A 15261-nucleotide genomic window follows, 5' to 3' on the forward strand; every position below is an offset into this window, starting at 1 on the left:
GAATATAATATACAGAATACAGAATATATACTGTACATGAACACATGATTTTTTTGCAGTGAACCCTCAGATGTGGTTACCAAACACATCGGACAAAGATAAGTCATGGAGGCAGGATATTTTCCGGTTTAAAATTAAACCATTGTCCAAAATTAGCAGGCCCAGACAGAATCTGTGGATTATTTTACAGTTTTCAGCGATGATCCAGAACGAAAATCTGAATTCTGTTGTTGAATATTTTTTTAGCTTAAACCCTTTGATCAACTGGGGCTGCGCACTCAATAAAAGTGCAGCATGGTCAAATGCAATCGCAGAACCAGAACCAAATCACAATTTTTTTGAAAAAGGAAAAATATATGAGAAAACAGCACATTAATGAGGTACTGTTATGCTGCGTAGATGACCTGGCCTACAAATCTTGTTCTCGAGATGAAAGAAAACATGTTTGTTTGGTGCAGACCTCAATAAATATCACATCATCACAAATTTTAATAGTTTTTTTTTTTTTTTCAGTGAACATGAAAATTGTAATGCAAAATTGAACATTTCCACTAATCGTGTCGTATATCGCGTTTTCAGTCAGTATGACTTTTTTACCAAATTGTGCAGCCCTACTTGATAGACCACATTCATTTATGATAACAAGGACTGTTTCTGAGCAGAAATAAGGACACACTTCAACCAAAGTGAACATTTATTGGAAAAGTCAAGCTGCACAAAACGTTGGACACATGGCTGCTAAAATGCAAGGCTCAGTGTGGAGCAGAAAATCAACCCCCAATAATTACTCTAACACATATACAAACAAATAGGTCAATAAAGAACTGGTAAGATGCTTGATAACACTCTTGAGTTTTACAAGCGGCATCTCCATTCGTTTAACATCTGCAGAAAATCTGTGGAGGTGTCATCCAAATTCTGTGTGGTCCTGAAAATCAGGGATGTTTGGGTACCATTTTTTCCTTCCCGATACCGATTCTGATACCTAAACTTTGCGTATGAGCCAATACAATGGATTAAAAAAAAAGTATATAAAAATGTATATTATCATTATTATTATTATTATTATTACTGTTGTTGTTTTTGAACAGCTACATGCTACTAACCCTGTACTGATGTGATTCGATTGCCATTATTGTCGTTTGGTCTGGCTCCAGTTAAGCTCTTTAAAAATGTGAACAAATACATACAGACAATGAATGCTACAGATCAGGCCTGTTAAACTAGCAGTCTGCAGGCCAGATACGGCCCTTTTGAATTATTCTGTGGCTCACAAGAGGCTGCCTGCAAATCAGACCGGCATGTACATGATATGATAAATAAAACCAAGGTACAGATCTACTTTGAGACATCTGCACTTTGGACATCTGCTGCTGTCTGGAATTGATTATAATACCATTAAAGTGATGCATGTGGCTAGTTTATTCCATGTAGTAATATTTCTATTAACATTATACCGTAAGATGTGTTTGTAGCCATTGATTCTGTGTAGCCCACAAACCCAGAGTGATTTTTCCTACTTGACCTACTTGAATAGCCCTGCCGGGACTTCGCCACGCCGGGGGGAAAAATGTCGTACATGGCGCTGCTGGGAAGAAGCAGGGTCCCATTTTAGAGTTAATAAATTAAGTGGTATCGAATACCGATATCAGCATGTTAGGCAGTATCAGACGCCGATTCAATGCTGGTATATGATACTGGAACAACCTCATCCAAAGTGACATCAAGACACCGAAACAGTTATTTTATTTTATTCAACTGTTATTTTGAATAATCGTAAAAAAATATATATATATAAATAAAAAAACACAAATAGTACCAAAGATAACATTAAATGATTAATATATAGATTTAAGCAAAATAAAATAAATCTGTATAATAGAATGTTGTCATACAGGCGCCTATTGGACAACATATATGCTGATACTTGATCAATATGACTGTGATAGGCTAATATTGGGTCAAAAGTATTAGTTGATTGAAGTTACTAATACTAAATACTACAATAATACTAAATAGGATATTTTAAGGTTAACAATTCACATCACTTGATCTACCTTCTAATAATAAACCTCGTAAACGTTATAAAGTAACGTATGAGATCTGCACATCCCACCCCATTTCATATTGTTTTGAGCCTTTTATTGAATAAGAACAGGTGGACAAGAGCCGTCATTATGAGCGAGAGCCTTATTGTTTTATTATTGTTTGTTGAAATTGTTTGCGCTTCATGAAGTGATGTTTCATAGAACTAATAGTTTAAATAAAACTTAAAGTGAGAAAAAGACTTTACCTTATTAATTGTTAATGACTGATCGATTGTTAACGTTTTCAACTATCTGTTAAGGAAAGCCACAAAATTTGCAGCCCTAGTCGGCCTGTATATTGGTCAGCCAGTATATATCGGTTGAGCTATAGTCACCGCCTCAACTTGCACACACACGTGCTTTAGCAGGGTCTCGCCCGGCCTGTGTAATATTCATGTAGATAGTTATCTGAACATGGAAAAGGCTTGTGGGTCTAATCTGTTCCTCTGCACCACAGTGAAAACAAAAGGGGCTCCGCTTTCAACATCAAACACCAAACCAGAGATCAAGTCGATACCAGAGAAATTATACTTTGTTGTTAAAATAAAAGAGGACCTTTAGCTTTAAGCCTCCCACATGTAGCATGTGTGGAAAACTGCAGCTACAGGTTCACACAGTCATTTATCCAGGGCTGCTCTGTCTGTCTGTGACATTTAATACTGACGATGATGAATCAGACGTTACATGACATGTCCACATTCCAGCGCCTTCCTCCGCCGCTGAGTAGCATTTTTCTTTCCACAATGTATCTGGTTCACTATAGTTTAATAGCTGGCCAATTCATGGTTAGTGTCCTGATCCCCCCCACCTCCCCCCCTCCTCCCCGTCTTTCTCCAGATTCATTTGACCACTGGTGTCTCTTTCTCCCATACAGCACGGTCACGAAACGTCTCGGTCCGTCTGGCTCCAGGTTGCGGAGTCTGCCTACAGGTTTACTCTGGGCTCAATCGCTGGAGGTGAGTGACATGTCTGCGGCGGAGCCCCCGGCCCGCCCGAGGGGTAACCTTAGCCGGCCAGACTGGCGCGCTGAGGCCCCGGGGCCAGGCCATTGTGCGGCGGGGAGAGGGGTTGTGATGTGAGGCTCCGGCATTGTGCTGCCGTGCCACCGGTGGCTCCAGGCTGTCGTTGGGAGTCAGAGCTTTTGGAATGACACAAATCTTCCGGAACCGCACTCTCTGGAATCTCCGTCTAATTACACTGGAAGGAACTGATACAAGGAACGTCTGACATAACTGCCCCTCAGATAGGAACACACTCCGACCCTCTGTGTGTGTGTGTGTGTGTGCATATGTGTGCGTGTGTGTGTGCTCTCCACAAACACCAAAGGCCAATTCAGTCAGGGGTCACAAAGAAATGTCTATCACATACTGGTGTCATGATTCCCCAAATCCACGAGCCAATTTGACTTTTGATTCTAAAGGAGAAATCTGTAATATATTTACTTTAATAAATCATAAAATTTACAATTTAATTTAGCAGATGCGTCTATCTAAAGTGACATATGTCTGAGAGCTGATACAACACAAGTAAGGATCTATGACCATGATATGACCATGATATGTCATCAGAGATTATGGAACCATGCTGGGTAGTAATAATCAGTTCTCTGACAACAACACTACAGCTGTGGTGTTCCCCTCTGAATTTTCTATTCTGGGCAGGAATTACTGTTTTTGTTCACCCATTTCATGTTAATTAGAGTTCATATTAGTGCCGAATGTTTGCCAAATGAGCAATGTCTGTTTCTGAGTCACAAGAAATGATTAATAATCTTTTATAAGGAGTAGATGATTATAACGGTTAAATTGAGCATTTTTTTTTAATGGAGTCTGGCAGACAGTGAGACAGGCAGCCACATAAATCAGCGCAGTTGCTACAATTTGATTCCATTTTTTGATTTGAACATATTTTTTATGCACCGATGTCTATGCCATTTGTAAACTATCAAGTCTTGATTTGTTAAGATCAACAGATCGCTGGTTTTATGACCTGTTTACAGGTCAGTCTAACAACAGTCTGTTATACAGAAATAACAGACCTTAGAATGCTGTAACTGACCAATCAGAATCGAATATTTAACAAAGCCATGTAATAATGGTTAATAAACCCCTGGCAGGGTCTTGAATCATCAAATAATGACCTGCTCACTGTCCATTATCCCCTACATTTATGATGGCAGGCAGTGATGTGGTGAAATCCTCTCACATCCCAGTTTATTTTTTTCTCCCTTTGTCATGTTATGTTGTTTTCTGATGTTTTTTTGCAATCAGAAGTGGTTATAAAAGGAATCTCTGATCTATACGGTACATGTGTAATATAACAACAAGTAAGCTACACTCTAAAGTCCTTTTCGATTGATTTTCGATTTAATTTTGAAATCATGACACCCCTAATATCACGAGGCTTATGGTGAAACCGTCATGTCCTCGTGGCGACAATGTGCCGTTTCTCACCCGGCCGCAGTGCTGACTGAGCTGTTTGTGAAGAGTCATTACAGCAGCCTTTGATGTAAGACAAGACACGGCGAGTAAAGCTGAGAGCTGAGTTTAGTGCAACTTGCCGCAGCGGTTTCTCTCCAGACAGTTTTCCCACAGTTACCAGACGACCGGCAAGTTTTCTTTTTGGTACCACATCACAATAATACTACCCTCATAAATAATTTATAACTGGTTTTTAATTAGGTTGTTAATGAGGTTGTAAATACTTTGAACATCTTTAATAAGCTGTTACAACACGTTAGATAAAAAGGGCAACAGTGATCTTACCTAATGTCTCAGATCTTGTTGCTTACTTTGTCTTCTTCTTCAGCAGCATTTATAGCTGTCAGCTTCATCGCATATTTATTAATAAGTTACGAACATTTAACCACCAACAGCAGATCTAAATAGTCAAAAGTTTCAGTATTTATACACAAAGGCTCTGGCAGTATTCTTTACCTTGAGCATGCACTATTTCACACAAGACTCATTTTGCCGGTTATAAAAGTAAAACTCATTACTGAGATTAATTAGTAAGCAGTAACTGGATGTTGCCAAATAGTTAGCCCACGTTCACATATGAAAACTCTGTTATAACATGTTTATAATAGCCTATTAATGATTTATAAAGTGTTTAAAACCTAATTATATACAATAAACAATTTGTAATGGTACCCTTATTATAAAGTGGTACTGTTTTTAATAGTTAATTCTCAAACATATCTACATAATTATTAATGTACAACTTTTTTTGCGCTAACAAATGAAACGGTGACAAGATGGCTGATACACACCAAGAAAATTCAATTTTAGAGCTGAAATGACTGGTACATTTATTAGTTGATAAACAGAAAAGTAATAAATTAATATAAAAAAATGACTCAATGATCGATTCATCGTTCCATTAATTTTTCAAGTAAAAAGACAAAATATTTACTAATTTTAGCATCTCAAATGTGAGGAACGACAAAAATTGCACCTGGGACACAAAGATACAGCATCTGGGTGCAATTCTTAATATAGTTAATATAATTTTTTAATCATTTTTGTAAAGTGTTCAAATTCAAAAAATAAGAAGTGGCACCACCTTGATGTGCAGCTTTCCTCTGTCATACATGACAGTAAATTGATTATCTTTAGGTTTTGGACTCTCAAGTCCATAACTGGAATTTAAAGTGCCACCATGGGCTCTGTAAAATCATAATGGCCATTTTTAATTTACTATTTTGACATTTTATAAACAAAACAATCAACTGATAATGAAAAGAGTCATTAGTGGCAGCAGTAACCCTCACAGTTTTCAGTATGTGTCCAAGAAAAACCAGATACAAGAATGGAAGCCAATAAATGAGAAAAATAGATTTCAACCAGTAACAAATTTGTGTGTTTTGCAGCCACCGGTGCCACGGCTGTGTACCCCATTGACCTGGTGAAGACACGCATGCAGAACCAGCGCTCCACCGGCTCCTTCGTAGGAGAGCTGATGTACAAGAACAGCTTCGACTGTGCGAAGAAAGTGCTGCGTTACGAGGGCTTCTTCGGATTCTACAGAGGTAATCCTTCTCTGATTTTACAGCACGTGAAAAAAAAAAGGGGGGCTCAAAAATCAGTGTTGTGCAGGCCAACATGTGGGTCTCGTGCAAACCAAACGGTCTGATGGGAAAGCATTAGAATTTGTCAGTGTGCTAATATCAGCAGCATGGTTTGCTAATTGATACCAGAAACCTTTGCCCTCCCTGTTGAGCGGTGAATAAAGCAACACCCAGGGGTCACGTTTTCATTATCTCAGTGCCTGGGAGGAGGGAGCTCCCCGAGGAAAATGACCGGCAGAATTCGTGTAGCAGCAGCAGTGTCTGATCTGGCTCTGCGTGGACGGTGATAATGGTGCTGAAGGCTTGTGATACACAACACTTCAACCCTCGGGCTGCTCATATGAGGGAAGTCAAGACTGCCATCTACTGCTACCTCCACCGCTGCAGCTCTTTGTTGCTCTGATCCTGCCTTCCTTCCTCCTCTCTTGCACATGATAAGAGGGTGATTGACTCCGAGACAGACACGCTCGGCTGTTTTCTGGCCGCATACCAGCAGCAGTCACTCAGCAGCTCCTTCAGAAGTTTATCTGGCTTGATGAAGGACAGGCGGTGAAACAGTATGGCGGTTATCGCCACCATAGCACCCGCCCTCCCCTCCTGATCTTGTCCGTGACCACACAGCTCTCTCTGTTCCCCAGGCCTCCACAATGCTGATCCCCTACGCACCAGCAGTGTCATATTTTTGGACTTTTTGTTCGATTTCAATGGGACCTTTGTGTTTTTGGTGCATCAGATGTATCAGCCACATCTGTAAATATTTATGGGTTTGTTTTACGCACACAAGAACCCTGCAGCTCACATTGTTCTAGCTGTCAGTGGATGTATTCATTCAGCAAAGATAAAAAAAAAAAAATGTGCATTCATTTCGAGCCAGACTTTGTCCATCTCTCTGTCAGGTATTCTAATGGTATCTATGAATAATATTTTGCAGGTCTCCTCCCGCAGCTCATTGGCGTTGCCCCGGAGAAAGCTATCAAACTCACGGCAAGTCATTCCACTGTGTAGCTCAGAGTGTTCAAAAAAAGTTGCTCCGAGTGATTCGCTGTGAATGAAAAACATGCATGGAGCGTAGAGGAAACGCACTCTTCGCAATCAAGATGTGACTGCAACCACAAGTTAACATTAATGCCCTGCTATCAAGATTGCGATTGTGTCTCATCTGCCTTTTTTCTGCGTGTCTTCTTCCCATTTTTTCTCTAGGTGAATGATTTTGTCAGAGACAAGTTCACCAAAGAAGATGATACCATCCCTCTGGCTGCAGAGATTCTCGCTGGTGGATGTGTAAGCATTACTGTAGAGAGCTTTTAAATTCAGTCTGTCAGATGAACTCACAACCAAGTAAAGGAACACCTGAAAGATATGCAAAACATACATGGTTTAAAGGAGAAATCTGTAATATATTTACCGTAATAAATCATAAAATACACCACAGTATGTCATCAGAAATCAAGGAAACATGTTAAGTTGAAATACTGGCTTCTCTAACAACAACACTACAGCTGTTGTGTCCTATGTTTGTTTTTTTTTCCCAGCCAGAATAACTGTTTGATTTGCCCATTTCACATTAATTAGAGTTAAAATTAATACTGAATTGTGCTGAATGAGTAAATGTTTGTTTATGAGTTGTAAGAAATCATTAATAATCTTTTAGAAGGAGTAGATGTTTATAACAGTTAAATAGAGCCATATGTTTATGGAGGCAGTGAGGCAGGAAGTCACTGAAGTACAACTCCAGAGCAGTGAGCTTTTGTTTTTATGATAACAGGCTGAACTTTACAGTGACAGACAACTGACAGGTATAAACAGCTGATCAACTTACAGTGGAGGTCTCATCGTCACTTTTTATTGTCAATTTATGATGTTTTGCGCTCCTGCAGTGTTTCTGCAGCTTGCAGAACTTCCATTTTTGGACAAATACTTGCTACATATTGTTCCTTTAAAGTAATTACTGTGAATAAATATTGGAAACTATGTTCCATCTTTTACTGTTATCAGGGTGGCTGCAAGTCCTTAAAAAGTCTTAAAATGTCTTTAAATGAGTACTGCAGTCCAAATATCAAGTTGGAGCCATCTATGATGGACGCGAGTTGTTTCCCATCACTCCCTCCTCCCCAGACTCAAGGAAGTTCTGCAGGCTGCAGGAGCACAAGACGATCGCAACACTGTAGTTTGACAAGGACAAGTAATGACGAGTCCTACTCTGTAAGTTTATCAGCTGTTTATAACTCTCAGCTGTCTGTCAGTGTAAAGTTCAGTCTGTTATCCTGAAAATAAAAGGCCACTGCTCTGAAAATACACACTCTGGAGTTTGAACTAAGTGACTACCTGTCTCACTGCCTGACAGACCCCATTAACATATTGCTTAATTTAATTTTGTTTAACTGAAAGATTATTGATGATTTCTTACGACCCATAAACAAAGACTTACTCATTCAACATTCAGCATTAATATAATATGAACTGCAAACAAAAACAGGGGGGAATGGAAATTTCAAAGAAGGACGCTGCAGCGAGAAGTGAGTATGTTTCCTTAGGTTGTGATGACATCATGGTCAATTTATGATTTATTACAGGAATATGTTGTAGACTTCTTCTTCTTCTTTAATTTACATTTACTAATTCAATGCCTGTAAGTGCCGCAGAAAAAATCTTGTTCTACAGGTGAAAATGAAAATTATGATGCTAAAATGAACAATCCCACTAAGCAGGAATCATAGCCACTGGCCATATATGTCATATCATATATAATAATATAATTATTCCATTATTCTCATGTCAGCTAATCTTTTCTCATCCCACGCTACATGAGTTCCCTGAATGAAAACTTCTTTCATCCTCTGAATTGGGCTTTTTTAAAATTCTGGGTGAAACAGCAGATTGAAGATGTGATTCCTTCACTCTGCCTCTCTTCTGGCCGTGTTGAAGTGAAACAGGCGGGCCGAGCTGCAGCAGAGCCTGCAGGTTGCTCACAGAGGAGCGGGGTCTGCGGGGCCGTGACCCCTGTCAGGGTGTAATTGTAGGAAGAGGCCCTGGAGGGTCCTGGATGAAGCTGGGTCTAGCTCTGCGTGATTGAGTTTGACAACGCGGTACATACCTGAGGCGTGGTCGCAGAGCACGTCCCCACGCAGGACAACGAGGATGTTTCCAATACTCTTAACAGGCTTGGAGTGTAACCAGTTACAAAAAGGATAGGATACAAAAAAGGTGACTGTACTGACATAGTCATAATCGACATAGTACCATGTGCAGCACACACACATTACAACACTTTACAAGTCTCACAGCATCACTCTGGCCTCCATGAAACCAGCTAATCTTAGAGCCAGTTAATTATCATGTACACCAGTGAAAAAATGTTTCAGTTGGTAGAAAATTACTAAATAATAAATAATTAAATAATTAATAATATTTTGTCTTTAAATCAGAAAATAGGCACATCACAGTTCTGCCTTCACAATCACAGTCACCCAATGATTCAACATCTAATTTAAAGAAACATTTACAGCTAAGACCAACTACTGAAGTTAAATACAGAGACCAACAGCTTACATTAGCGACAGAGACCAACTGCTAACATTAGCGACAGAGACCAACTGCTAACATTAGCTACACAGACCAACTGCTAACATTAGCTACACAGACCAACTGCTGACATTAGCGACAGAGACCAACTGCTAACATTAGCTACACAGACCAACTGCTAACATTAGCGACAGAGACCAACTGCTAACATTAGCTACACAGACCAACTGATAACATTAGCTACACCTACCAACAGCTAACATTAGCTACACAGACCAACTGATAACATTAGCTACACCTACCAACAGCTAACATTAGCTACACAGACCAACCAATAATGTTAGCTACAATACTGCTACTGAAAATATTTTGGGACTGTAGGTAGCGAGGCTGGTGACCGGCATGGTGTGCCCCAGACCAGAATAACTTTTTGTCAGTTTAAAGAATAAACATTTAATAAACCTACAATGAGCATAAAGCATTACACGAGGCTAAACAATTTCACCATATTTGAAGGTGATCCAAAAGTAACGGAAAGCAGTGAAGTTGCATTATTTTAATATTGTGATACTTAGATGAAATTATTGAATATTTTTAAAATAACTATTGGATTACATTTTTAAAGTAACCCTTCCAACCTGTACACAAATGAGATTTTTTTTATTACACGGCGCTGTTAAATACTTGATTTTGATTGGTAAATTACTGCTTTCTAAGGTCTGTTATCTCTCTATAGCACATTGTTGCTAGGGATACAGTTATGCTCATAGAGTCTAGAAGAGCAATAAAATCAATTTCAAATCAATAAAATCATGTTTACATTAATATCTTTGCATTGGGGTCCTGCATCACCTTGTCAGGGTTTATTTTGCAGTAATGACCTGCTCACTGCACATTATCCCACTTATTACACAGTTACTACCAAATATGATTAGTAATTTGACATGAAATATTAATTTCAAAATGATTTCATGCAATTCAAATAATTTCATTGCTCCTCCAGAACCTACGATCAGAACTGCGTCCATAGCAACAGTCTGTTATACATAGCAACAGTCGGTTATACAGAAATAACAGACCTCAGAATGCTGTAATAGACCAATCAAGTATTTAACAAAGGTGTGTAGTAATGTGAAATAAACCCCTTCGCTTTGCACAGGGGCCTGTGCTTTTCTCTGAAAGTATAAAGTCTGGTGAGTCTGACGCCTTGTTAAATTATCGCTCCCATCAGAGCAGAGAACTGAAGAAGATAAAAGAGACGAGACGAGTGCATCAATCTACAGAGCAGCGGATATTCCCCCTCCGCTTTGAAAATGACTAAATGTGCCGGAGCTTTTTTTAGACCTTTGCTCGGATGTTTACAGATAAGACCCCTGCCCTGAATGTCACCAGCAGCCATCCTGGGGCCTGATTCGATTTGGGGAGGGTGATAAATGTGCCTGAGTCAGAGGGTGCTGTGCCTTTAGGGCACGGCGGGTGATTCAGCGCTCTCCCCTGGGAATCGGGGTGAATTGGGGAAGTGTGCGGGGGTGAGGCCAGGCTGGGCCGCTCACCCTGCCACAGGAGGTGCCTCGGGGGAGGCGAGGGGGCAGAGGGCCGGTGCCAGGGTCAGAGCCCCTCAACCATGAGCCGGGGCTTCTACTTGCCCTACGTCTGCTCTATTCTGACCCCGGTTGTTCTTCTATCAATGCCGGCTTTTTCCTCCTCCTGTCAAGGCCGTTCTCTTACTAGATAGCAGAGGAAAAACGTAACTTTTGTGCTGAAGTTTACAGAGATAATTGGAAAACTCCTACAAGGGAGAAATGCTTACACATCATTACATCCTCACCCAAAGTTCACCCCTCGGATCTGTAACCTCAGTCTAACTCAGAAACCTACATCTGTAGATTTATAAACCACTTATCAGCTGCTTCCTATCACTCAGTACTCTTTATTTACTAAGTTGTGGTCCCTTACAGTAGCTACGTCTTAGAAAAAAGGCAAACAGAAGTATAAAAAACAACTTTATGTAAACAACAGCGACTGTGTATTCCATAATTCCACATTGTAAAAATTCAGTTTTCTTTCATTCATTGCTTTAAAATTTAAGTTGAATGAATTTGAAAATACAAACTGACATAATTTTGTAATGATTCAAAACAAATAAACCTCTAGTAAAAACTAAACTATATTTATTCAATAGTACTTGAGAAAACAGGTTCAATAAGCTGTAGATACCGTTCAGTCACACCGATGAACACTACAAACATATTTGATTTACTTTCACATTTTCCCAGTTTGAAGTGTCAGTTTAGACTTATAAAATTTATTAGACACACTGCAAGTTTCCATCAAGTATGATTTCTCCAAACTACAAAAAAATAAGGTCTCAGAAGAGTTTTAAGGCTCAAACGATGCATGCTCATGTTTCTTTGGAAACTTAATTTAATGAGCTGATTGAACTCTGTACAGTACATTCTTTTAACTTTAAGGTTTAATTAACTTGAATACATAAAACTTTTATATTAATGTTAAGTTAATGAGAAATGAATAGAATGATGGTTTCACTTAGGGAATACCTTGATATTAAAATATAATATTTATTTTCTGTATCCTTTTTCCATCTCATATGAACTAGTTTAGTTAGAATCTTATTCCTGTGATTTATTTTCTCCTTTTGTTAATTGTGTGTTTCTTTTTTCGTAGTTGTGGTTAAGTGCCGCTACTCATACAATTCTAAAAAGATACTAAGCAAACTGTTAAGAAAGTGTCTGTTGTGTTGTACAAAGTAAAAACTCCAAATGGAGTCTGTTATCCATGTAGCTTTGCTTGTTTCAGACCAATAGTGCAGCAAAACCAGACAGGAAAAGAATATATGGGTGTGGTTGTGAATTTAGTGGTGACAACTAATCTTTTCTCATTAACTTGACATAAATATACAATTTTTATTTAGTCAAGTGTTTTTTGTTTTTGTTTTTTGTTCCTTCAGAACACTTCAGAATTTATAAATATGAGTTTTTCTTACATGAACTCTTTTACCTTGAAATGATGAGTTGAGTAAATGTACTGTCCTGAGTTCAATCAACTAATTAAATAAAGTTTCTAAAGAAAAATGATCAGCATATCAGCACACTTCCCAACATGCATTGATTGAAACTTATTTTTTATAGATTGAAGAAAACATATGTGATGAAAGCTTGCAGTGTGTCTAATACATTTTAAAACAGGTCTAAACTGACTTTCAAACTGAGAAAATGTGAAAGTAAATCAGATTTGTTCGTAATGTGACTGAACAGTTGTTGGTTCAACTTAATGTCTTAAGCTGATTGAACATGTTTTCTCAAGTACATCTGAATTATCAGGTTTATTTGACTAGATAAGTTACTTTGTTTTGAAACAAAACAAAATTACCCCAACTTGTCTTTTCAAATTGATTACTATTTTACCATTTGTACATAGTGGGATTATGGGGAGGGATACACAGTAGCTATTATAAACCTGTTTGATATTTCTGTCCTTCTTTCTTCTGGTGTAACTGTACAGGACCACAAATAAATAAATAAAAATTATTTTAAAAAAGTAAAAGAGTGGTTTATATACACAGGTTTCTGAGTTAGACTGAAGTTAAACATCTGAAAGGTGAGCTTTGGGTTGTCAGCAACTTGTTGTTGCCTCCTTTAAGTACTTTTCTTGTTTGGTTGGTTTGTTTATTCATGTATTATTACTGTGCCCTTCAGTAAATCTGGTAATATGATAAAAATCCAGTTCCTTCTCCCACCTGGTGATTGCTTTGATTGTTTCTCTTTTTTTTTCTTGTTGCGTCCTGCAGGCTGGAGGTTCCCAGGTGATTTTCACCAATCCTCTGGAGATTGTTAAGATCCGTCTGCAGGTGGCTGGAGAGATCACCACGGGCCCCCGGGTCAGTGCCCTGAATGTTGTGAGAGACCTGGGCTTCTTTGGCCTCTACAAGGTAGGTCAGCACCTCCACAGCTCCATGACGTCTGCAGCTTCAACCTCTGCTCGCTGTCATACAAGGGCAGGGAGAGGTGCTCTTAAGTTCCTCAGATACAACATGAACAACGCGAGGAGTTTATTTATTCTTCACTTCACTGTGTCGAGTAACAGTGGAAAAGCTTCGGTGGAAGAGAGTTCAGATCAGTGCGACTGATTTTACTTTCACATACGGGATCCATACAGCTTTTTAAGAGTAAAATCTGAGCACTTTTAAGGTTCCTAAACCAAAGATTTCCAAACTCTCAAAGCCTTTATCATCATGTATTTTTGCTATAAATGCATTTGCAAATTCCTCGATATCCACAGCAATCAGAGTATATTGTCACTTTGTTTATTTTACCAGCTGCTCATATTAACTTTGATTGTATGTTTTGTTCATGATCATTATTATTATTATTTTTAAATACATTATTTATATGTTTTTAATTTTGTAAACAAATGACATAACAAACCACATACCCTCAGGAATTAATAGAAACAAAAAACAAGAAAAAAAAAACACCACCAGCCATTTAATAGATAATAATTATGAATGAATAAATGATGTGATTGGCCTAGAGAAATGGACAGCTATTTTGATAAACAGTTAATCATTTCAGTCACTTTTTCAAACAAATATGTCAATCATTTAACATCTGGTTGCATCTTCTTAAATGTAAGGATTTGCTGTTTTTCTCTGTTATTGTTGAAAGTAAATGAAGAGTCTTATACTGTTGGTTGTGGGATTGTGAGGATATTTTATAGACTAAATGATTAATCGTCAAAATAATGTGCAGATTAATCATCTTTGATAGATCAAACAGAAAAAGTGGCCACATTTTATTAAAGACGCTGTGTTGGACCTGCTCCACATGTACGAAGTCAGTGATTTCTGCTGGCCAGATCTTAAAGTAAGGCACACCCTCATTTTTCCAAAGTATTAAATTATTCCTTTTTCCAATAACCATGCCGTTGAGTATCTCCTTTTATTGTAAGTGGGACAGAGCTGATAGAGATCAGGTCCTGCCAGGAATGACAGTGTATGTATCTGGTATTATATCACAGTTATATACTTTAGAAAAGAAATATCTGACCAGAACTTGGTAAGCTTTGGGCAAAACCAAAAGAGGTGGCCCAGAGTGCCCTCTGCTGATTTACATTTTGGGCAAACTGGAGAGGTAGAATTGATCGTGATTATTCCATGTTTCCTAACTTCCAGAGTAAGAGGACTTATCTAGGCTATGAGTGACGAATACGACGGTGGGATTGTTTCCTTCAAATTGAATTAGAAGACCTTTGGTTTACGTCAGTGATCATGGAGATCAGAAGTTTTCAAAGCCTCCCCCGCAGGGCCTGCAAACAGTTTTAGGGGAGGTTCAGTAAATGAAACAATATTACATTAGTTATAACTTTATTTATCAAAAGGAGATCACACAGCAGTATTAGGCTATCTTGGCTCAATCTCTGAGTGTGAACGGGGTCAAATAACATAATCATGATCTCATAAACATCCAAGAATCAAGCAAAACTTTGCAAATAAACTAAGGGCGGGCGCCTTTTTCCGAGCTTTGTGTGAGGGAAGGCCCACAGACTTTGAAAACGCATGCTTTA

At 38.6% G+C, this 15261-nt stretch overlaps 1 protein-coding gene across 1 annotated transcript in view; it reads left to right on the plus strand.

Moving 5' to 3' along the window:
• The window catches only part of LOC146322979 (electrogenic aspartate/glutamate antiporter SLC25A12, mitochondrial-like), a 43101-nt gene that overhangs the window by 22317 nt on the left and 5523 nt on the right, over positions 1-15261 (plus strand). The window contains exons 10-14 of the mRNA XM_084725155.1: positions 2962-3043; positions 5959-6117; positions 7088-7140; positions 7357-7437; positions 13487-13627. Coding sequence (XP_084581281.1) covers positions 2962-3043; positions 5959-6117; positions 7088-7140; positions 7357-7437; positions 13487-13627 — 516 coding nt within the window. The remainder of the gene's footprint in view (positions 1-2961; positions 3044-5958; positions 6118-7087; positions 7141-7356; positions 7438-13486; positions 13628-15261) is intronic.

This window comes from Lutjanus erythropterus, chromosome 8 (assembly GCF_056507025.1).
Source record: "Lutjanus erythropterus isolate fLutEry1 chromosome 8, fLutEry1.hap2, whole genome shotgun sequence".
Lineage (NCBI taxonomy): Eukaryota > Metazoa > Chordata > Actinopteri > Lutjaniformes > Lutjanidae > Lutjanus > Lutjanus erythropterus.